Raw genomic sequence first — 17,280 nt, 5'->3', positions numbered from 1 at the left:
GAAAGAATAGATTTGTGTATCTCGGAATTATACTTATGCTATTATTATAAACTTGAGTGCTTCAAATCTACAGAATTGTATTACGAAATGTAAACTACATGCAGCTTTGCGTGAGAGCATGTCTAGTTAAAAATAGTTAATTCTAAAAAATAATAAACATACAAGTAATCAAAACAAATAGCTGAACCTTTTTCTCCCCAAACTCTAGGTATATCCTTGTAACTTTCTCAAAAAGTGAAGCATAGTTATCAAAAGAAACCTCTAGCACTTACAGATTACAAAAGTGTATAGATAACTGTTTGTATAAGAAGTCTGAAAAGAACGTTAGTTTATAAATAAAAATTTTATTCAGAAGTTAGTAGTTATAATAAAATGATTCAGTAGTTAGTTTTTATTCATCATTGTAAAAGCCATTTAATCATGTTTGGAAACATGGCTGCATATTATGTTATAATACGTCTTAGGTGGTGAAGATTCTAAATCTCTATCACATGTACAGAGCGAGGCAAATCTGTCTCTAGTAATTTAGTGTACCACAAAATGGTAATAGAAGAGCACAGAAAAGTATAAGCAATAGAGCACAGAAAAGTATAAGCAATAGAGCACAGAAAGGTATTGGAATATTCTGTAACATGGTTTCACTAATGTTACAGACTTTTGATGGGCCAGCTCATTATGCCATGAAAAACGTCTAGCTTGTAATATTCTATTCAGTGCATTTTTTGCTCCAACATTTTAACTTATCTAAGTTACACCTGCGATAATTGTTACTTCAGTTCTAATAAATCTCGATATTTGTATGAGACTCTATTCCCCTTTCAAAGGAAAGTCTGTAATTTTTTTAATAAAGCAATTCAAATCAAAATATAGACTGAAAATTCATCCTATTAGTTCCTACCACTGATTTGATCATCTCTAAACTGTAAATGACACGACGTAGGTATATTAATCATTTATTTTAAGTGGAATATTAGGGACATTACACTCATTGCATGATGAGACACATCGCCGAAAAACAGATAATAAAATAAAGGTCTGATTTTTACGGCGCCCTTTAGTGCCCAATTCGCAACAGGCTGAACCTGTCTGAATTAGAAGTTGCCCAAATGAGAGACTTCCCGTCTAATTACAGGTGACAGACCACATCTTGCCGGACTGCCTCAACCATAGAACTGAATTCCGTATGAATACATTTTTCTCGGGAATCATTAATAACCGCTTCCAGCCTAGTATATTCGAAATTACATCTTGCTAAAAATGAATTATATGTCCTCTACGAACACTACGAAAAACTGCTAGTGACTATGTTAGGACAGGCTGCATTTATTCATTTGCAGCCATACTCTCGATGGATTATCCTTTAACGTCGTGTAAGTTTGATTTAGATTCAAGATTCCCGGATTCAGCTCATGTACCCTTTATCTCCTCTTAGTTTGTAAAGTTAATTATGCAGATCTGAATTTTTGAAAATAAACACTTATTCAAGGAGTTAAAGATAAAGTTTTTATTTTTATGTTGGTTGTGACTTTAATATGTCTACTTAGGAACTTTTATTAAAAATGAATGTATACATAGCTATGGTTTTATACATGTATGCATTATCTGTCCACGACAGTTCAATTCGGTAAACTGTGTTTTGTTAACCAACCTGTGTTAATGTTAATTATTCGCGATTGTATTTGTTGCTAATGCTCACCTGTGTGACCTATAGTCAGCCCAAGCCCACGAAATTCCTCGTGACAAGAAGCGGAAGTTTACGTCTGTCGTCGGCAACAGCCTTGAGCACCATACAGGTGACAGTGCGATGCATCTCCGTTCCGCCTCCAATTTTGATGGAGAACACCTGGGTAGACCGATCTCTTTTCCTACCAATAACTTCCGAAGAGGATTTCAACTCACCGATTATTTTGAGTGCCCCGATGTCGCATAGACACTATACATTTACAAACATTCCTGCCTTCTCCTGGATAGGAACCGGGCCCTTCGGCACAGCAGTCAGCAACCCTAACCACTATACCGGTTGGGCGGCGCGATTGCATTTGATTGTGCAAATTAAAATAAGATTAAAATTTTGCACTTAATTATTGCACCAAACTAATTTCCCTGTACAACATTAGCAAGTCTGGTGACACCTAATATACTTATGAAAATGCACAAGTGCTAGCCTTGCTTCAACTTGCACCTGTACATTAAGGACCAGGTGCTTGCTATATCTCTTCCGTTATATTTAATGGAGTTAAAATAAAGCATTATCCCAGTTATTGTTAAACAATTCAGCATTGGAAAGAGCACAGACTACTCTGGATTACAGCAGATACTTTTCTTGCGTATGAAGAGCGAATATGACAAGAAAGTTTTAAGAACTGAGGCTAAGTTTACTATATATATTTTTATTACCATTAACAATACTCCTTAGGCATAATATCCGTAGGCGAAAACATCGTAGTGGTACACTAAAATCCCTGCGACCCACAGTGTATCACCCTGGTACAAAGTTCTTACATATCTTAGCGAAAAGAAGGAGATTCCAGAAAATTCATTCATTCACCCTCCTAATACACGAGTTGGAAAACTTCACGTTTAAGGTTTCACTGGCAGATAAGCTGGAATAAAAAACAAGTGCTCTAACCGTAATGAAAAATGACCAGATTCTCAATTTCTTCTTCATTTTCGGAGGAAGAACATATAATCTATTACACATCACATAACTGCCCGCCCTGCGCATTCATTTTATGGAAACGGGAAGCACTAACGAAAATACGTTAGGAATATTATTGTAATTCTTTTAACGCTAGAATTTCCTGTATTTCGTCTTCTAATACTTTACGTAATGTTATGCTACTACAGCATTAACCAAACATACTGCCGATTCCTATAACTAATGTCATGTTTGAGGGATCTCTATTTTTTATTTTTCGTGCATTGTAATATTAGTAATATTATTCGTAACATACGTGCATTGCATACATTATTGTAAGAAATTAATAAATTTAGAAAAAGCACACGTACTTTTTAGTAATTCTGGACTCAAAAATATCTTTAGAAGTCTTTCCAAATTTTGAAGTCAGTTTTTTATTTATTTACTTATTTATAAAACCGTAATGGTCTTTTAAGAACATGTACAAATATTCTAAAAGAAGCTCTGATTCTAGAATGCCGCCTAAATGATGTTAGAACTAAACAGGTTAAAATTTTTACAATACTTACAAAATAAACTTCTGCTTTAGCATTTTTATTGTAATCAACGTAACGGCATATACTTATTTTTTCATTCATTTAAAAAAAAATTCATTACATTAAGAAAACAATTTTAAAAAAAAATATATTTGTAATAATTTTGATAAATACAGTAATAATTTGGATAAAGACAAGATAAGTAATAATTAAATGTAAATACGAAATTTAATTTAGATAATACAGGATAAATAATAATTTAGATAAATACAGGATTATTCAAAAATATATGGCAGAAATATAAAGGGAACTAAAATAAATAGATTTGCTGGCGTAAATCTTCAATCCTGCGCAAATTTTCTGCGGTATGCATCACTGCATTTATATAGTAATGCATACCTCTAACATCCATTGCATATAGTGATGCATGCTGCTGACACCCTACATTTATGTAGTGATATTCCAGTATCCATTATAGGCTATGGGATTAGGAACGAAGTAAATCAGCTTCTAACATTTAAGTACAGAGAACGATTCCCGAATGCTTCCTTTTGAGAAAATACTTTATTTTTTTCCCGCAGCCCCAAACAAGTATAACGCATGTCTGCGAACTCCGCATTCATGCAACGATGTATACCGCGCAAAATCCATGCAGGAAATGGGAATTTATGCCAGCAGAACACATTTCTCTACCGTTTGGCAAAGATATGTTTATTCTGAAACTCCTCAGCGCGTCATTTCCGTACCCATATTCCATTATAAAATTATCTTAATTCGGTTCCTTCTACCTGCCTTTGCAGTTTTGCACCGCTATGTACACACTTTTCAATGACAGAATGTTTTTATAAATCGTTTGCTCATTTACTGGTGTCTATGAAAAATTGATTTTTATAAAGCCTTGCATTATTATAAGGTTTCTTTAACCATCTATTACATAACATGTTCGAAAATTCTTCCTCGTCAAATTATCTTTGGGTAATAAAACTATTTAATACGTACAAGGCTTCTTAACACATAAAAGAAAAAACTTTTTGTTGGAACATTTTTACTGAAACAGAGTGGAACAAGTAATAAAAATATTTCATTTTGATTGTGTAACTAGAAGAGAATCTGGAGATTTTTGATTAGAAGGTAATTTAACTCTAGTTGAAAGAGTCGAATTTTCTTCTTCAGAGAGGAAATCTGATATTGGTATATCTTTTCAAATAGGCAATTTCGAAATAAAATTTAAGAATGAAATTTAAACCAAAAAATATATTTGACGAATCTGTCTTCAACAATTTTAAGAATATTAACGCGCTGAATTCGGGGATCAAATTAAAGCGCAAGGAGTTGTATGCAATGAAATAAAATTTGGATCTTTTAGTTTCAAAGCAAAGACTGCAATACGTATATAATAAATCAATTATAAGGGATTTTAGTTTATTGAGATTTTTAACTACATTATTATTTCTACTAAATGCTTGCTAGAAATTATCACATTTCTCAGTGCTTGTTCGAATGCCGGTGAGGGTATGAGATATTTTCTACTTCCTTCCACCATGTCTTCTTGGTGTAACAGTAGCACACTCGGCGCATATTCGAGAGGTCCAGGTTCGACACCCGTCGAGGGCAGTGCTCATTTTTCACGCTTTCTGTTTCAAAAATTCCTAATGACTCTACAAGAGCATACTTGTATTAGTTGTTTGTACTGTCATGTTTTCTGGCTAGAAATGTGTAACGGTTTCCAAAATTCAAAATTAAAGCCCTCTGACCGGCAAAGCTATATATGTACGACCTAGAATATATTTTGTGACGTCTTTAAAAAAGTATTTATATGTGTATCTTGATATATGTCCAAGAAATTAAGGCAATATATTAAAATTACGTAAATGCAAGTACTAGGGACATTTTGGCATTAAAATCAAGAAAATACGTCTTTCTTATGGCAGTTTTGGGAATTTGAGGTTTTTCTAAACAAACCCCGTGCTGGTCAGAGGGTTAAAATGTGATGGACGATGGACGATAACTCGGTATCACCTGAGTAGTCGACTGAGTCTCATGCTTCTTTTCCGTCGCCTTTGAATAAAGAATTATAGTATCTCTCACATACATCTTTGGTCATGTAACTAGCGAACACGTCCAGGTAGCGAATGAATGATCCGTGATCCGTCCCCTGGAAGGATAAAGTTGGTTTTTCATGTTTCATTATCCAAAAAACTTGCTACACCCTTTGCCGAGTGTTTAAGGCCAGTGAATACTGGGAGTTCCAAACAATTCAACAAATTGGCTGCATGGTTGTATAAAGTTTGGTATGTTTTACCATCATTCGAATAATGTCCAAACTCTTCGAGACGTTAAGCGAATTATAGCTAAGTCTAAAACAGCAAGTGAGACTTGAGAAGTGTGTAAAAGAGCCTTTTTTTAAAAGGAAGAGAAGAAGACAAGAGAAGGTCACTCCTGGTGCGTACAAGCTAATCCAGCACTTATGACAAGGTAACTTAAAGTAACAGTCAATTCAAATGTTAAATTTTAATTCAAGTAAACTGTAAGCTGAAAAATACATAAATCAATTAAACGCGAATTTGTCTCAACTTAACAGGCGTGAAGATTCAACATCAGCAATTACAATGCAAGGCCGAAGACTACAATTCTTATCTGATCTAACAACTTAGTAGCGTTGCCTAAAGAGGCAGAACACGCTCTGTCTTACAATCTAAAATCCTCACTAACGAATCTAATCTAAAGTCATCATTTACGTACTGATTTGTATTGTGTGGAGAAAATGAAAGAGAGAAGCCAGAATAGACATAAAATAACTGTTATTTTAACATAAAAGAACTTTTTTCATGGGTTTTTCTATATTTAATTTTCTATATTGAGTCCGTTTCTCTTAGCAGGTACTCCACGAAGGCATACTTACTCTTCGGCAAATGTCTCTCGTGGGCTTTGCCATATTGAAATAACCTTTTCCAAAAAACTTAATATTTTTTACTTGCCGTTCGCTTATTAGTTTACCTTTGCGTATAAAAATCCCGAATTGCATACAAGCATTATCTTTTTTTATTTTTATCTGCGTATTATTTTACAGTAAGAAATTTTACCAACAGAAACAATTATGTCTTTATATACTTTTAAATTACCAAAGAAGTAATTAATATCGTTATGCTTTAAAGTATTAAAATGATAACGTAATTAAAATGTTATCAAAATTTGAAAGTTAAATAACAACCAGAAATAGCCAAGAAACTAAACAATTTAACCAGAATGAGTAATTTCTTTCCTTTTTCGTTTTTTCTTATTATTTTCTGCTAGAAAAATATGTACTGCGAGGAAAAGGAGGAGTGCTGTAGATAGCTCACAATGAAAAAGTCACGTATAATCTCAGAATCACGTTCATATTTTACTCTTTGTGACTATAAAGGGATAGTTTCCATGGCAAAAAAGAAAAGACTATAGCGAAACTCGGCAAGACATTTCCTTAATTGGAAATAAATTCCCCATTTAGATATATCTGATCCTTTGCAAAACTTTTAATGCAATAACCCTTGGGTACTTTCCCATAACTGATTTAACAGAAAAACTTTTAATGCATTTGATTTAATAAATTTCGAAAACTACCTAGGTGTCCGTTTCTTTCCTCTGTGTATTACGAAATAATATATGGAATTATATTTTCTAAAAAGAATCTGTGGGTAACTTTCATGTCGGGTTTTACGGATCTGCGAATAAAATTGTATTTTTTACAAACACTTTTCAAATATGAAACTAGTTTGATTAAACTGCCGAGTAATTCATGCTGTCAGCTTTTTATTCACTTGTGCGCAAAATTAGGAGAATTCGAAGGTTATTTGTACGAAACGTTTTGAATTAAATGGAATAATTATGCCGCCGAAGAATTATGCAAATATTCAGAGACGAATACATAAGCGCACATACGCGTGTCTGCGGAGCTGTGATTGTGGAGGGGATGTAAGCGCACGAGAGGTTTTCGGCGATCTGTGTGCTCGTACTCCATCACAATATTCGCCGTGTTTTTCGCAAGAGCTGGGTAAACTTTATAAAAAAAGCCTGATGTGTACATCACATGAATTCCTTGTACGGAATATTAAATTATACGCATTTTTTCTTGCATGTTATTTAATCTTATTGGATTTAATTAAATCTACTTCGTCAATAGCGAATAAACCTCAATAGAATAAATATACTCTTTAAAATTCACTATATTTGTTTACCATAGCGATACTCTGGCACTAGGTTCACTTAACATAGTTGTATTTCGTTTATATTATAACCTTTAACCTTTACCTTCACTCGCATTTGATACCAACTACTGTGAGGTATCACAAATAGATCAAATAAGCCTTAGGCCTTTCACGTTTGTATCAAAAGGAAGATGTACTATTGGTACATAGATCACCCAGAGGAATGCATTCAAAAACTCTAAGGTTTGGAATAATCTGGTCGTGGGGAAGCAAACGTTTCCATAGATCTTAAGTTGTAAAGCAATCTTTTAAAAATGGTCGGATTCAGTCTCTGCTAGATAGTAATTCGGAGTTATTTAAGGAGAAGCATTCTGAATTGAGAGCACTTTGTCACAAGATAGGAAAACAGTTTAAGTCTGCGTTCAGTTAATCAGTAATGTCCTTAACATGCACCGAAACGTCGAGTTCAATCAAACTTTGGTCAAAAACAAAAAGTTCATAAAAATTAGTAGAATTTGCAATCACTCAAAAGTCACATCACATGAAGAGGCGTTAAAAATTTATTCTCAGATACGCCCATCATATTATAACTCAGAATGCACAAAATTTATATCATTTGAAGAATTATCTAATCGTTGCCATATGTTCTGTTCAAATGCTATAATAAAGCTAGAACGATGTATAAAGGAAATTAAGCAAACAAAACAAAAAAGAAACAGTTTTTCACAGACGACTCAGTATTTCTCATTCAATTAATTCAGTTCTCACTTAGCGAAAAAGCAAAAATGCGTAAAAACTCAAAATATCTATATTAAAAATTACGAAGTAAATCTGAAACACTTATTTCCTTGAAAAAATTCCCGAAAGGATTAAGCATTATTTAATTCGCAATAATAAATGAAGGCGTTATCTTTGTTGTTGCGAGGCTTAGTCTCTCCAGATTGGCAACAAATCTACTATTCTGTTTCAAATGTAAACAAATATGCCCGCCATGTTATTTAAAATTAGGCTTAACCGCACTTAAACAGCTTTTAAATTGTTGATATTTCTACAAATATTGCTTGCAGATTTCCTAAAGGCATAAAAACCTTAACCGTAAGATAAGAACAACATAATTCAATCATTTTTAAAGCAACAAATGCGCAATTTACAAACATATAAAAGTAAAGAAATTGAGCCGGTTAACAGAGTGGTTATATATATAAATACAAGTATATTTATATACGTTTGGTGCGGCCTATTGCAACCAAAATACGAGGTGCACATCTACATGTTATAACAATCCTATATACAAAATTTCAACGCTCTGAGGCTACTCGTTTTGAGTTATGCGAGATACATACGTACGTACAGACACCACGAAAAATTCTCTTCAGAATTCATTTTAAAGCAGTTTTATAATTTTTTTTTGGAGGAAAGGAGTATTTTATTCTGTCCTTACGTACAGATATCACGCAAAAACATTCGATAGCGGTAAATATGGATATTTTCGTTAAAATATGCTGCCTGAAACTTTTCACGATTATAATACTTCCTTTTTACTTCCTACAAGGAAGTAATAAGGAGTAGCCACGAACGTATGCATGACGAAATGAACGTATGGATAACGAATGAGATAAAGAATTGTTGGAAATATAAAATGACTTTTGTTGGTACTTCTCTTTCTTCGTTATAAATGTGTAAGGATCCTAAGTTTTACTAACGTTTATTTTATTTTAAATCTTTACTATCACTTCTTATTTTCTACTTCCGGCCAGAATTAAAAGGTTTAACTTATTTATGCAAATTTGTCTTGCTAACGCCAAGTACTTAAGTTGTGGCTTTTTGTCAAGCAAGAGACAGGAAGGAGTTATTAGAAGCAGGCCGCTTGCCATAGTAGTTTTACTCGGTTGCTGGTTGCCTTCAAGGCCAGAGGTTTAGTCCTCTTGATAAATTCAAACGTATCGTAGTGTTAGCAGCTCTCTGTACTACATACGGATTTTGTTAAATAACGGCCAATCTTAAAGTTAGGCACTTGTATATTAATTCAAAGTTAGTTTTAGTTAGAGTTTTAGTTAGTAGTTTTATATTCTTACGTTCAGACCACAAGTGGTTGGTCTCTGTATTCCGAAGTTACGAAAATCTCTGTAAAGATAGAAAAATAAAGGGTTTTGTATACCCTTCCTGTGTGTATTGTCTACTTCACAATTTATTGAACATAGCTTGAGTAAGCTCCCTGTTCCGAGTCAGGACAGTTCATGTTTCCAAAGCAAGTAAAGAGGAACACAAGTCCTGATAAATGTATATTCATTAAAGTCTGTCCGTGAGTTTTTGAGAAATTCTACATAATGTGCAAATTCTCCTAATTTTGCACATGAGAGTAAATAAAAGATTATTAAACAGTTATAGTATCTTGCTTGTTTCTGTGGAATCAGTTGAAGATTTTTCTGAGTTGAAATCATATCAGTTAAGGTCTTTCCTTCCCCACTGAATTTTTGTTAAAGATTAAAATAAAAGTTGGTTAATAAACAAGTTTATACATAAGTCATTAAGTTACTCCAGCAGTTGCCTTACAATTTCTCGAAAATAAGTTTTTAGTATTAAAACTACATATCAGATCATTTAGAAATTCCCTCAGTCACTCTGAGCAAATACTCATAGTGTGCTTTGCCGTAAGCCATATAATGCAATCTTGTTCTGTTAAGTTATATACTAATATATTTTAATCTAAGTTTTCACTCCGGGATTAAACGAAGCTGTCTTTTGTATGAGTAATTCAATAATAAAAATAGCTTTTTTTAAAATTGGAAATGGTTGAAATTACAAATACAATAAGACCATATAATAAAGACTTGCTGTATGCAATATTGATTTAATTTACGTCATAATGCATTATTGTGTTTTGAAATTCAACTACAGTAATATTGCAGAAACTGAAGTTGCATTTTAAAAATATTTCAAAATTGCAATTCTTAAAAACAGTTTGTAATTTTTTGTAGTACTTTGTAAAATCGGACAGCGATTTATTAATTTCTAGGTTGTGGTTAAGTCTATAGTGCAGTAAGTTTTCCTACTTCACTAAGGTTTAGTTAAAATACAAACAATGGATTATTATCAATTCACTGAACAAAGGTGAAAATGTTGTAACAAAACATCTACCGAGATACACTTCATTTTTTATTACGTTTTCACTCAAATTTGCTTTATTTACAAGAGAAGTTCTACAGTTATAGAAATTTACACCGCCCCCCCCCCGCCAGATGATAGGTTCTTTAAGTTTCTTTTACTTGCACGTGCACTAAACTTTTGCTGTTCACCAAACTTCCTGTTTGCTGGGTCGCACTCATGCAATTTAATCCATTCATCAGCCAATGGCTAATACTTATCAGTCATTTAGCCGTCTCATTGCCGAAAACTTTAGCAAAGATGCTTCTGGGGCGCGACTGACTTACACCTATGAGGAAGAAAACCTTTCATTCTAATTTTGATGGGGAATACTTCCGGAGATGGATTCGAGTTTCTTAACTGCCCATCCATATCGGAACAGATGGAGGAGCTTCAAGTTTGGACCAGTTAGCATCTACCGTAGTTGTGACGCTGAATCATTGAAAAATGTTATTTACATTTTATTTCATTTTATCTCGCAGTCATCCACAGTAACCAACATCTATTTTTAATCCTTTCGTGTTCTTTCAACCAGACAGTGAAATTTTCACATAACTGATGTAACTTTGCGTTGAAAATTTTTGCAATAAAGCCACGATGTTTTAACTATTTTGTAGAGGAAATCGCACTGAAAACATTTTCAACCATTTTATTTAAGCTTGGTAAAGGTCATGTAACATAATGTAAAACGCTATTTAGAAGCCCACTGGTTCATTTCGAAAGCCCTTTTCCCGATTGCTGTACCGACGTGCATTTAACGAATTATACCTTAGGGACCTGAACCCGGGTCCAACGATACGAAAGCTGCCATTGCTGATCACTATGCAGATCATGGTGGCAGCACCTTTCCCGGCAAAAAAAAAATTATTTTGCATTCCCTAATGTCCTATCTTAAACTTAACAAAAACGATCCTATAAAAGCCCGCTTTCAAATGAGCAGTATCTCCTATTGCAATGCCAGCTGAGAAGGGGTGGAAGTGCATTCTGTTTCCCGTTTTTAAATGAACTTTTCTTTGTATTATCTTGTTACAATGCCGCTCTGGAGAGAGAAAGACACCAAATAGACCACAAATCTCCTCTTCTTATTTTCGCCGCATTCTGGGACTGGAAAACAGTCCGTTCGTGGGAGTGGTTTGCTGTCAGGGTTAATAATCAAAGCCCTATTTAACCACCACGAGTGTATCGCGTTGCTGACCCCTGACGAAAATTTTAAAATCGACGAAACTGTCTCGGCGGAAACGGTGAAGTGGATAATTGTGATCTGAGTTATATTACATACCATTAATTAGACTTTAGCGTAATCTTCATTAAAAGGAACAAATTAAAAAAAAGAGATGTTTTCCATTTCTTTGCGCAAATAACTTCCTAAAATAGGAACTAAAACTTTTAAGACCGTAAAATAAATCTCAGGTTATACTTTTTTGCTAAGTTTGAAATCTACACTTGGTAGAATAATTCCCTTTTATTTCCTATTTTAGATATCTCCTAAGGACCAAACATGACTACGAATATAGCAGGTATCATCTCTGTGGTGTTTTTCTACATCATTATCCTGGTGGTAGGAATATGGGCAGGCAAGAAAAAGAAAACTCCGGGCAGCGAGCTGGAGGAAAGCGAAGAAGTGATGCTAGCGGGTCGGAATATAGGCATGTTCGTCGGCATATTCACTATGACAGGTAAGATAGATGCAAGTACAACTATATTGAAAATGAGTAACTCTATAAAGCCCTTACCAACTGTAGTTCTCTATGTCTGTCGAGTCCAATATTTATCCAGGAACCCCTGCAAGAAATTCATCCCCGTTCTTATTACAAATTTACCTGATTCACATCATGATTCATAATGCAAATCAAGTAAGAAAAATAAATGAAATCTATAAAAAGTGCTATTTTTAATTTTATTATGAGCCCTTTTAAGTACTTAGGAGGTTAACACATTAAGCTCAAAGTTTCTTTGATGAAGTAATTGAGTTTTACTTTCTCCTTTTGTTCATAGTTTAGTTTACGAAGTTCCGTATGACAGTGAAAGGAAAAAAGAGTACTAGTAATTATATCAGCAAATATGGCAATTCCTTCGTTAATTGTTAAATAAATGTTCCCTTTCTGCTTGAAAAACTCAGATTAATGGAACATTTAAAGAACATATGGAAGTAAAAAGGGTAAATTTAATTGCGTTATTCTATGTACTGTTTCAATCTGTAGTGTCTAAATTATTATTTCATCATTTCTGCCGAATAAAGAAACGAACCACTAGGCTCGAAAAAGGATCATATTTTTTTTCTCCATTAACATACGAGTAAATAGTTTCAACGCAAAGCACGTTGGTATAAAACGTTATTTTCCGAATGCATTCCAAACGAAATTGTTGCGATACGTATTTTTTCATTGACAACAAAATCATTTATTTAAATTTAAAAAATAATACGTAACAACATACGAAAGAATAAGAATAAATATTTACATAAATTATAGTAAAACCTAATAAAAACCTTTACTACAATGATGACCCTCAGCTTTAAAGATAATTGTAGATCTTTCGTACTTAAATCTGTTAGTACATTACCGTGTTTCTCTGTTTGCTATCGAATGTTTCATACTTCTTTATTTCAGATAGAAAGAAGGTTATTGGCTCAAAGTGGCTGTTAGTCATGAAACACGATTTTGCGTTGACTTACTTTAAATATCGTCCACTGTAAATGCGTTGTTTCACTTTTCATTCGAGTCTGTTACCTTTCGGCAAAATTCTAGACATTTAGCTTTCAAGCATGATCTTTCTGTCTTTTACCCTCTAAGCGGCAAGGTCATAAAATTCTAGACAAACAGAATCTGTCTGTCTTTTAACCCTCTAAGGGGCAAGGCCATATATATACGTCCTGGTATATTTTTTGTGACATCTGTAAGAACAAAACTGTAAGAACGTACATATACGTGCATATTAAAATATATCAAAGAAATTAAGGCAATATATCAAAAGTACACAAATCCAGGTATGAAATACCAGGAGAAATTTTACATTAAAATCAAAAAAAAATAAATTTTTCTCATAGTAATTTTGGGAAATTTGTGTTTTCTAAGCGAAAACCCTGGCCACTCAGAGGGTTAAAAAATATTATTTTTATACTTTTTAATTTGATTCACTTAAGTAAAAATTCACTTAATTCGTGATATATCTAAAACGCTCAATATGTTTACAGAATTCCGTTACATATTTACTTTTCAAATGTGCACAAAACTAAAACGTTATCATGTTAGTCTAAATATAATATTCATCTAGTATCCTGTAAAGCTCTCATTATTCTACTTGGGCCATAATCTCTATTGACAACCCCATTCAACTTTAAAACAGCCCTTTTGGGTGAAACGAAATTTTCAAGGGCCCAGTTCAACCGCGCTCTCACATGCGATAGAGATAAAAGGACATAGACCATAGGTCGTCCAGCGCACAATTCGCCTTAACACAGTCGATGCGACACAGTTTGGTGGGATATGGGTTGTCCTGCAGCAGCAATGAAATGCGACGCCAGCTGTCATGCTGTTAGTGAGCTACGGCATTTTGCACTATGACAACAGGAAACGGTCGTCTGCCGCTGTGGTATCTCCGGTCGTCCAGACACACATCTTCTACAGCGGTTTTGATCCTTTGGATAATAATTCCACAGACTGTGGATGACACTACGACGCACATTTAGTTCTCTCGCAACAGTGGATGGTCTTCAACCACTATCTCGGCAGCCCTCCAACGCATTTCATCGTACAAATGATGCCTTGCTTTCCGCTTCGGCTAACTCGGATTAATGGCTGCTTACGAACTGACGTATTGATTCGGAATGCCCATTTTAAGGCATTGTGGTATGGCTGCGGATTTGCGTTTTACACTATTTTTGGTTGCCTATTTGCATTCGGAGATGCAACCTCTACTTCATATATGAATTGTATGTTTTAATTTCCTTTTTTACATTCGCACCTTTTCTTTTAGCGTTTGCTGTTTATGAGCACGAGTGTAGAAGTTACAGAAGAAATAAAATAATAGGTAACTAATTAATTAAAATAAAGCTTTTCAGGATATCTGATTAGCAGCTATAGCATATTCTGTTTAAAAAATCGCAGGAATAATTGAACTCACCGAAAAATAGATGTAGAATTAGAGAAAAATAATTGGAACACCACATCGTCATAATCACAAGGATTGTTTCCATTTACTAGCTTACTTTTCTGATTCTTACTAGCTTTCTTTTGAAGCTGTATTTTTTCCACTTCACAGAACCAGCTCCTCTAATCTTCGGCAGCCTATCATGTGAATCATGGGAAATGAGATCTTAACATTTTGTACAAATGAATGAAATAAATATGGGAAAATGTAGTGGTAAATATACAGAAGTCTTAAAATCAAATGTTCATTTCACGAAGTAAGAAAGCATACAAACTGCCAGTATTAGCCCTTTTGTCGTCAGGTACAAAATCTGCAGCTTCTAAATTCTCCCGGCCGATTTCTTCTTTAAGTTTAAAGTTTTCCGCCACTAAATCCTGCCTCTCAGTGCGGCAGCACCAGTTGCACCAACCCTGATTCATATCCAATAAAATATATACTTTTCAAATTCAGCGAAACCTGTTCTCATCCTTTGATTGACTTTTCTGTTATATGAGTCATACTGTAGTTACTGGTTTAATTCATGCAAAATTACACGTAAATGGATTTGTTATTAACGATGCAAGAAATATTGTGCTAAAATCTTTGTTTTATTTTCAGCTACGTGGGTTGGAGGAGGTTATATAAACGGTACGGCAGAAGCAATCTACAGTAATGGAATAGTCTGGTGCCAAGCACCTTTTGGATATGCTCTCTCATTGGTAATTGGTAAGTGCGAAACCTAAGCATTTCCTTCATTTATCAAATTACTTTATTCTTAGATCTTCGTACGGCGTGAAGATCTAAAAATGTGGTAGATTTGATACTTAATTATTAATGCTAATGACTGTTTAATGTTATATCGCTGGCTTTCATTAAAGGAAACTTATTTATATATACATTAAAAGTGTGTCCAAAAGATATCTGCGAGGAAAATGAACTGCCATATGCTTTTTTCAAGCCACGTGAGCACGTTTTCAAAATTCATGATTTTTAGGCTCTCCTTTTAGCACCTGAAGTCCAGCGGTTCCCAACTTTTTGACTAACGCGTACCACCTAAACAAAAATTGAAAACCTTTAGTACCACCACTACAAAGAACTACTACCACCACCACTCTTGAACAAAGTCAAATCGCATAAATTTACGAGTGTTAGAGAAAAACCTCAATCAGGATGTTGGGGTTTTAATTTTTGAATTCAATAGTTAAAAATACTTTTCATCTTTGCATACCATCTATTTTTCTCTTGCGTACCACCGGTTGAAAACCTCTGGCCTAAACTAAATGAATTACCTATTTTTAAATCTCTTACTTTCCCCAAATTGGAGGTTAAGTTATTTGAATACGACGAAACCAATATTTTTCCTAAGGGAATCGATACCTTCGTAGAAAATTTCTAACGGTGTAAGCTCGTATTTACGTTACACATAGGAAAGACCACGAAAAACACCTATGCAGCCTGAGCTCGAGCCTAGGTGGAACTATTTACATTCAATCATCTTAGTCACTCAGCCACTCGCGAGTGCCAAAGGAAATGGAATATAAGAAATTAAAATATTACTTCGGTGAGCATATATCCGAGCGGCTTATTCAAGCATCCAGTATTAGACTGCGAGTAAAGATACTTGTATTTCATCTTGTTCTCACTTCCAGAAACCTCTCTTCTCGACAGCTTAGATGTATGCATTAAATTTATTGTGGGAAAAAGAAGGACTAGTGAAAAATATAAATACTTAAATCGGTTAATAGCTACTCGATTACAGAAAATAAGATTATGTAAATATCGTAATAAAAAAGTGGAGTTAAATATTAGAATATGTGCGTTAAATGTATCTGCTGAATCTGATCTGTAAGAAGAAATTAATCTCCAGATTCGGGATAACAATATCCTCATCATGTACAGAATGATATTCTTCATTTAAATATCAGCCAGAACTTGAATGTTTCCGTAGCACCTTAAAAAGTAGCAGAAATCAAAACATTGCAAGAAAAGATCTTGAAAACCAAAATAAGGCTGTTTAATTATCCTCTTATATCTGTGGAAGTAGGGTAATGATAAATCACTTTAGCGGTATGAAATGGAAAACAAAATTTGTAAACATTTTGTTGATCATTTTTAGCCATGAGAACGTAGTTCTTTTTTTATTTAATTGTTTTATGTATTAAAACTATTTAATAAATATTTCTCTTTGTTGTTCTGACCATACTATAATGAAGCTAAAGTATCGGAAGAGGTTCCATAAAAGTGAAATATTTTAATTCATTGGTCAAAATTTATACATCCGCATCACTCTCCAACTGTTATGCATTTATGCAAACGTTTCTTTCAATGCTCGAAACATTTTAAAATTGTTTTCGTGAAACCTCTAAGGAACCGCAGAGAATTTCTTTTAACTGCAATAACAGATATAAGATGGTGGCCACGAAGTTGCACAAGGTGCCGTACTAGGTAGCAGTGTTTGCTGAAATTTTCTAAAAATTCATGAAAAGCATCGTTAGCACGTGTGTTATCGTGATATAAAATCCACAAGTTAGATTGCCACATTTAAAGTCGCTTTCTACTACTGCTTCAAAAAAATTCTGCCAAGCATTCAAATAATGTTCTTTGCTAAGAGCGTAGCCGATTGACAGGAATTCATGATGCATAACACCAT

At 34.0% G+C, this 17,280-nt stretch overlaps 1 protein-coding gene across 5 annotated transcripts in view; it reads left to right on the top strand.

Annotated features, from left to right (window-relative positions):
* ChT (choline transporter) overlaps positions 1-17,280 on the top strand; it is a 298,521-nt gene that overhangs the window by 62,466 nt on the left and 218,775 nt on the right. For all 5 annotated transcript variants that reach the window (XM_085821703.1, XM_085821701.1, XM_085821702.1 and 2 more), the window contains exons 2-3: positions 11,981-12,178; positions 15,249-15,356. In XM_085821703.1, coding sequence (XP_085677829.1) covers positions 12,001-12,178; positions 15,249-15,356 — 286 coding nt within the window. In that variant the 5' untranslated portion in view covers positions 11,981-12,000. The remainder of the gene's footprint in view (positions 1-11,980; positions 12,179-15,248; positions 15,357-17,280) is intronic.

This window comes from Stegodyphus dumicola, chromosome 8, assembly GCF_044657685.1.
Source record: "Stegodyphus dumicola isolate Sdum_Otavi_A_Nest chromosome 8, ASM4465768v1".
NCBI lineage: Eukaryota > Metazoa > Arthropoda > Arachnida > Araneae > Eresidae > Stegodyphus > Stegodyphus dumicola.
This window is presented reverse-complemented; position numbering and strand designations above follow the sequence as displayed.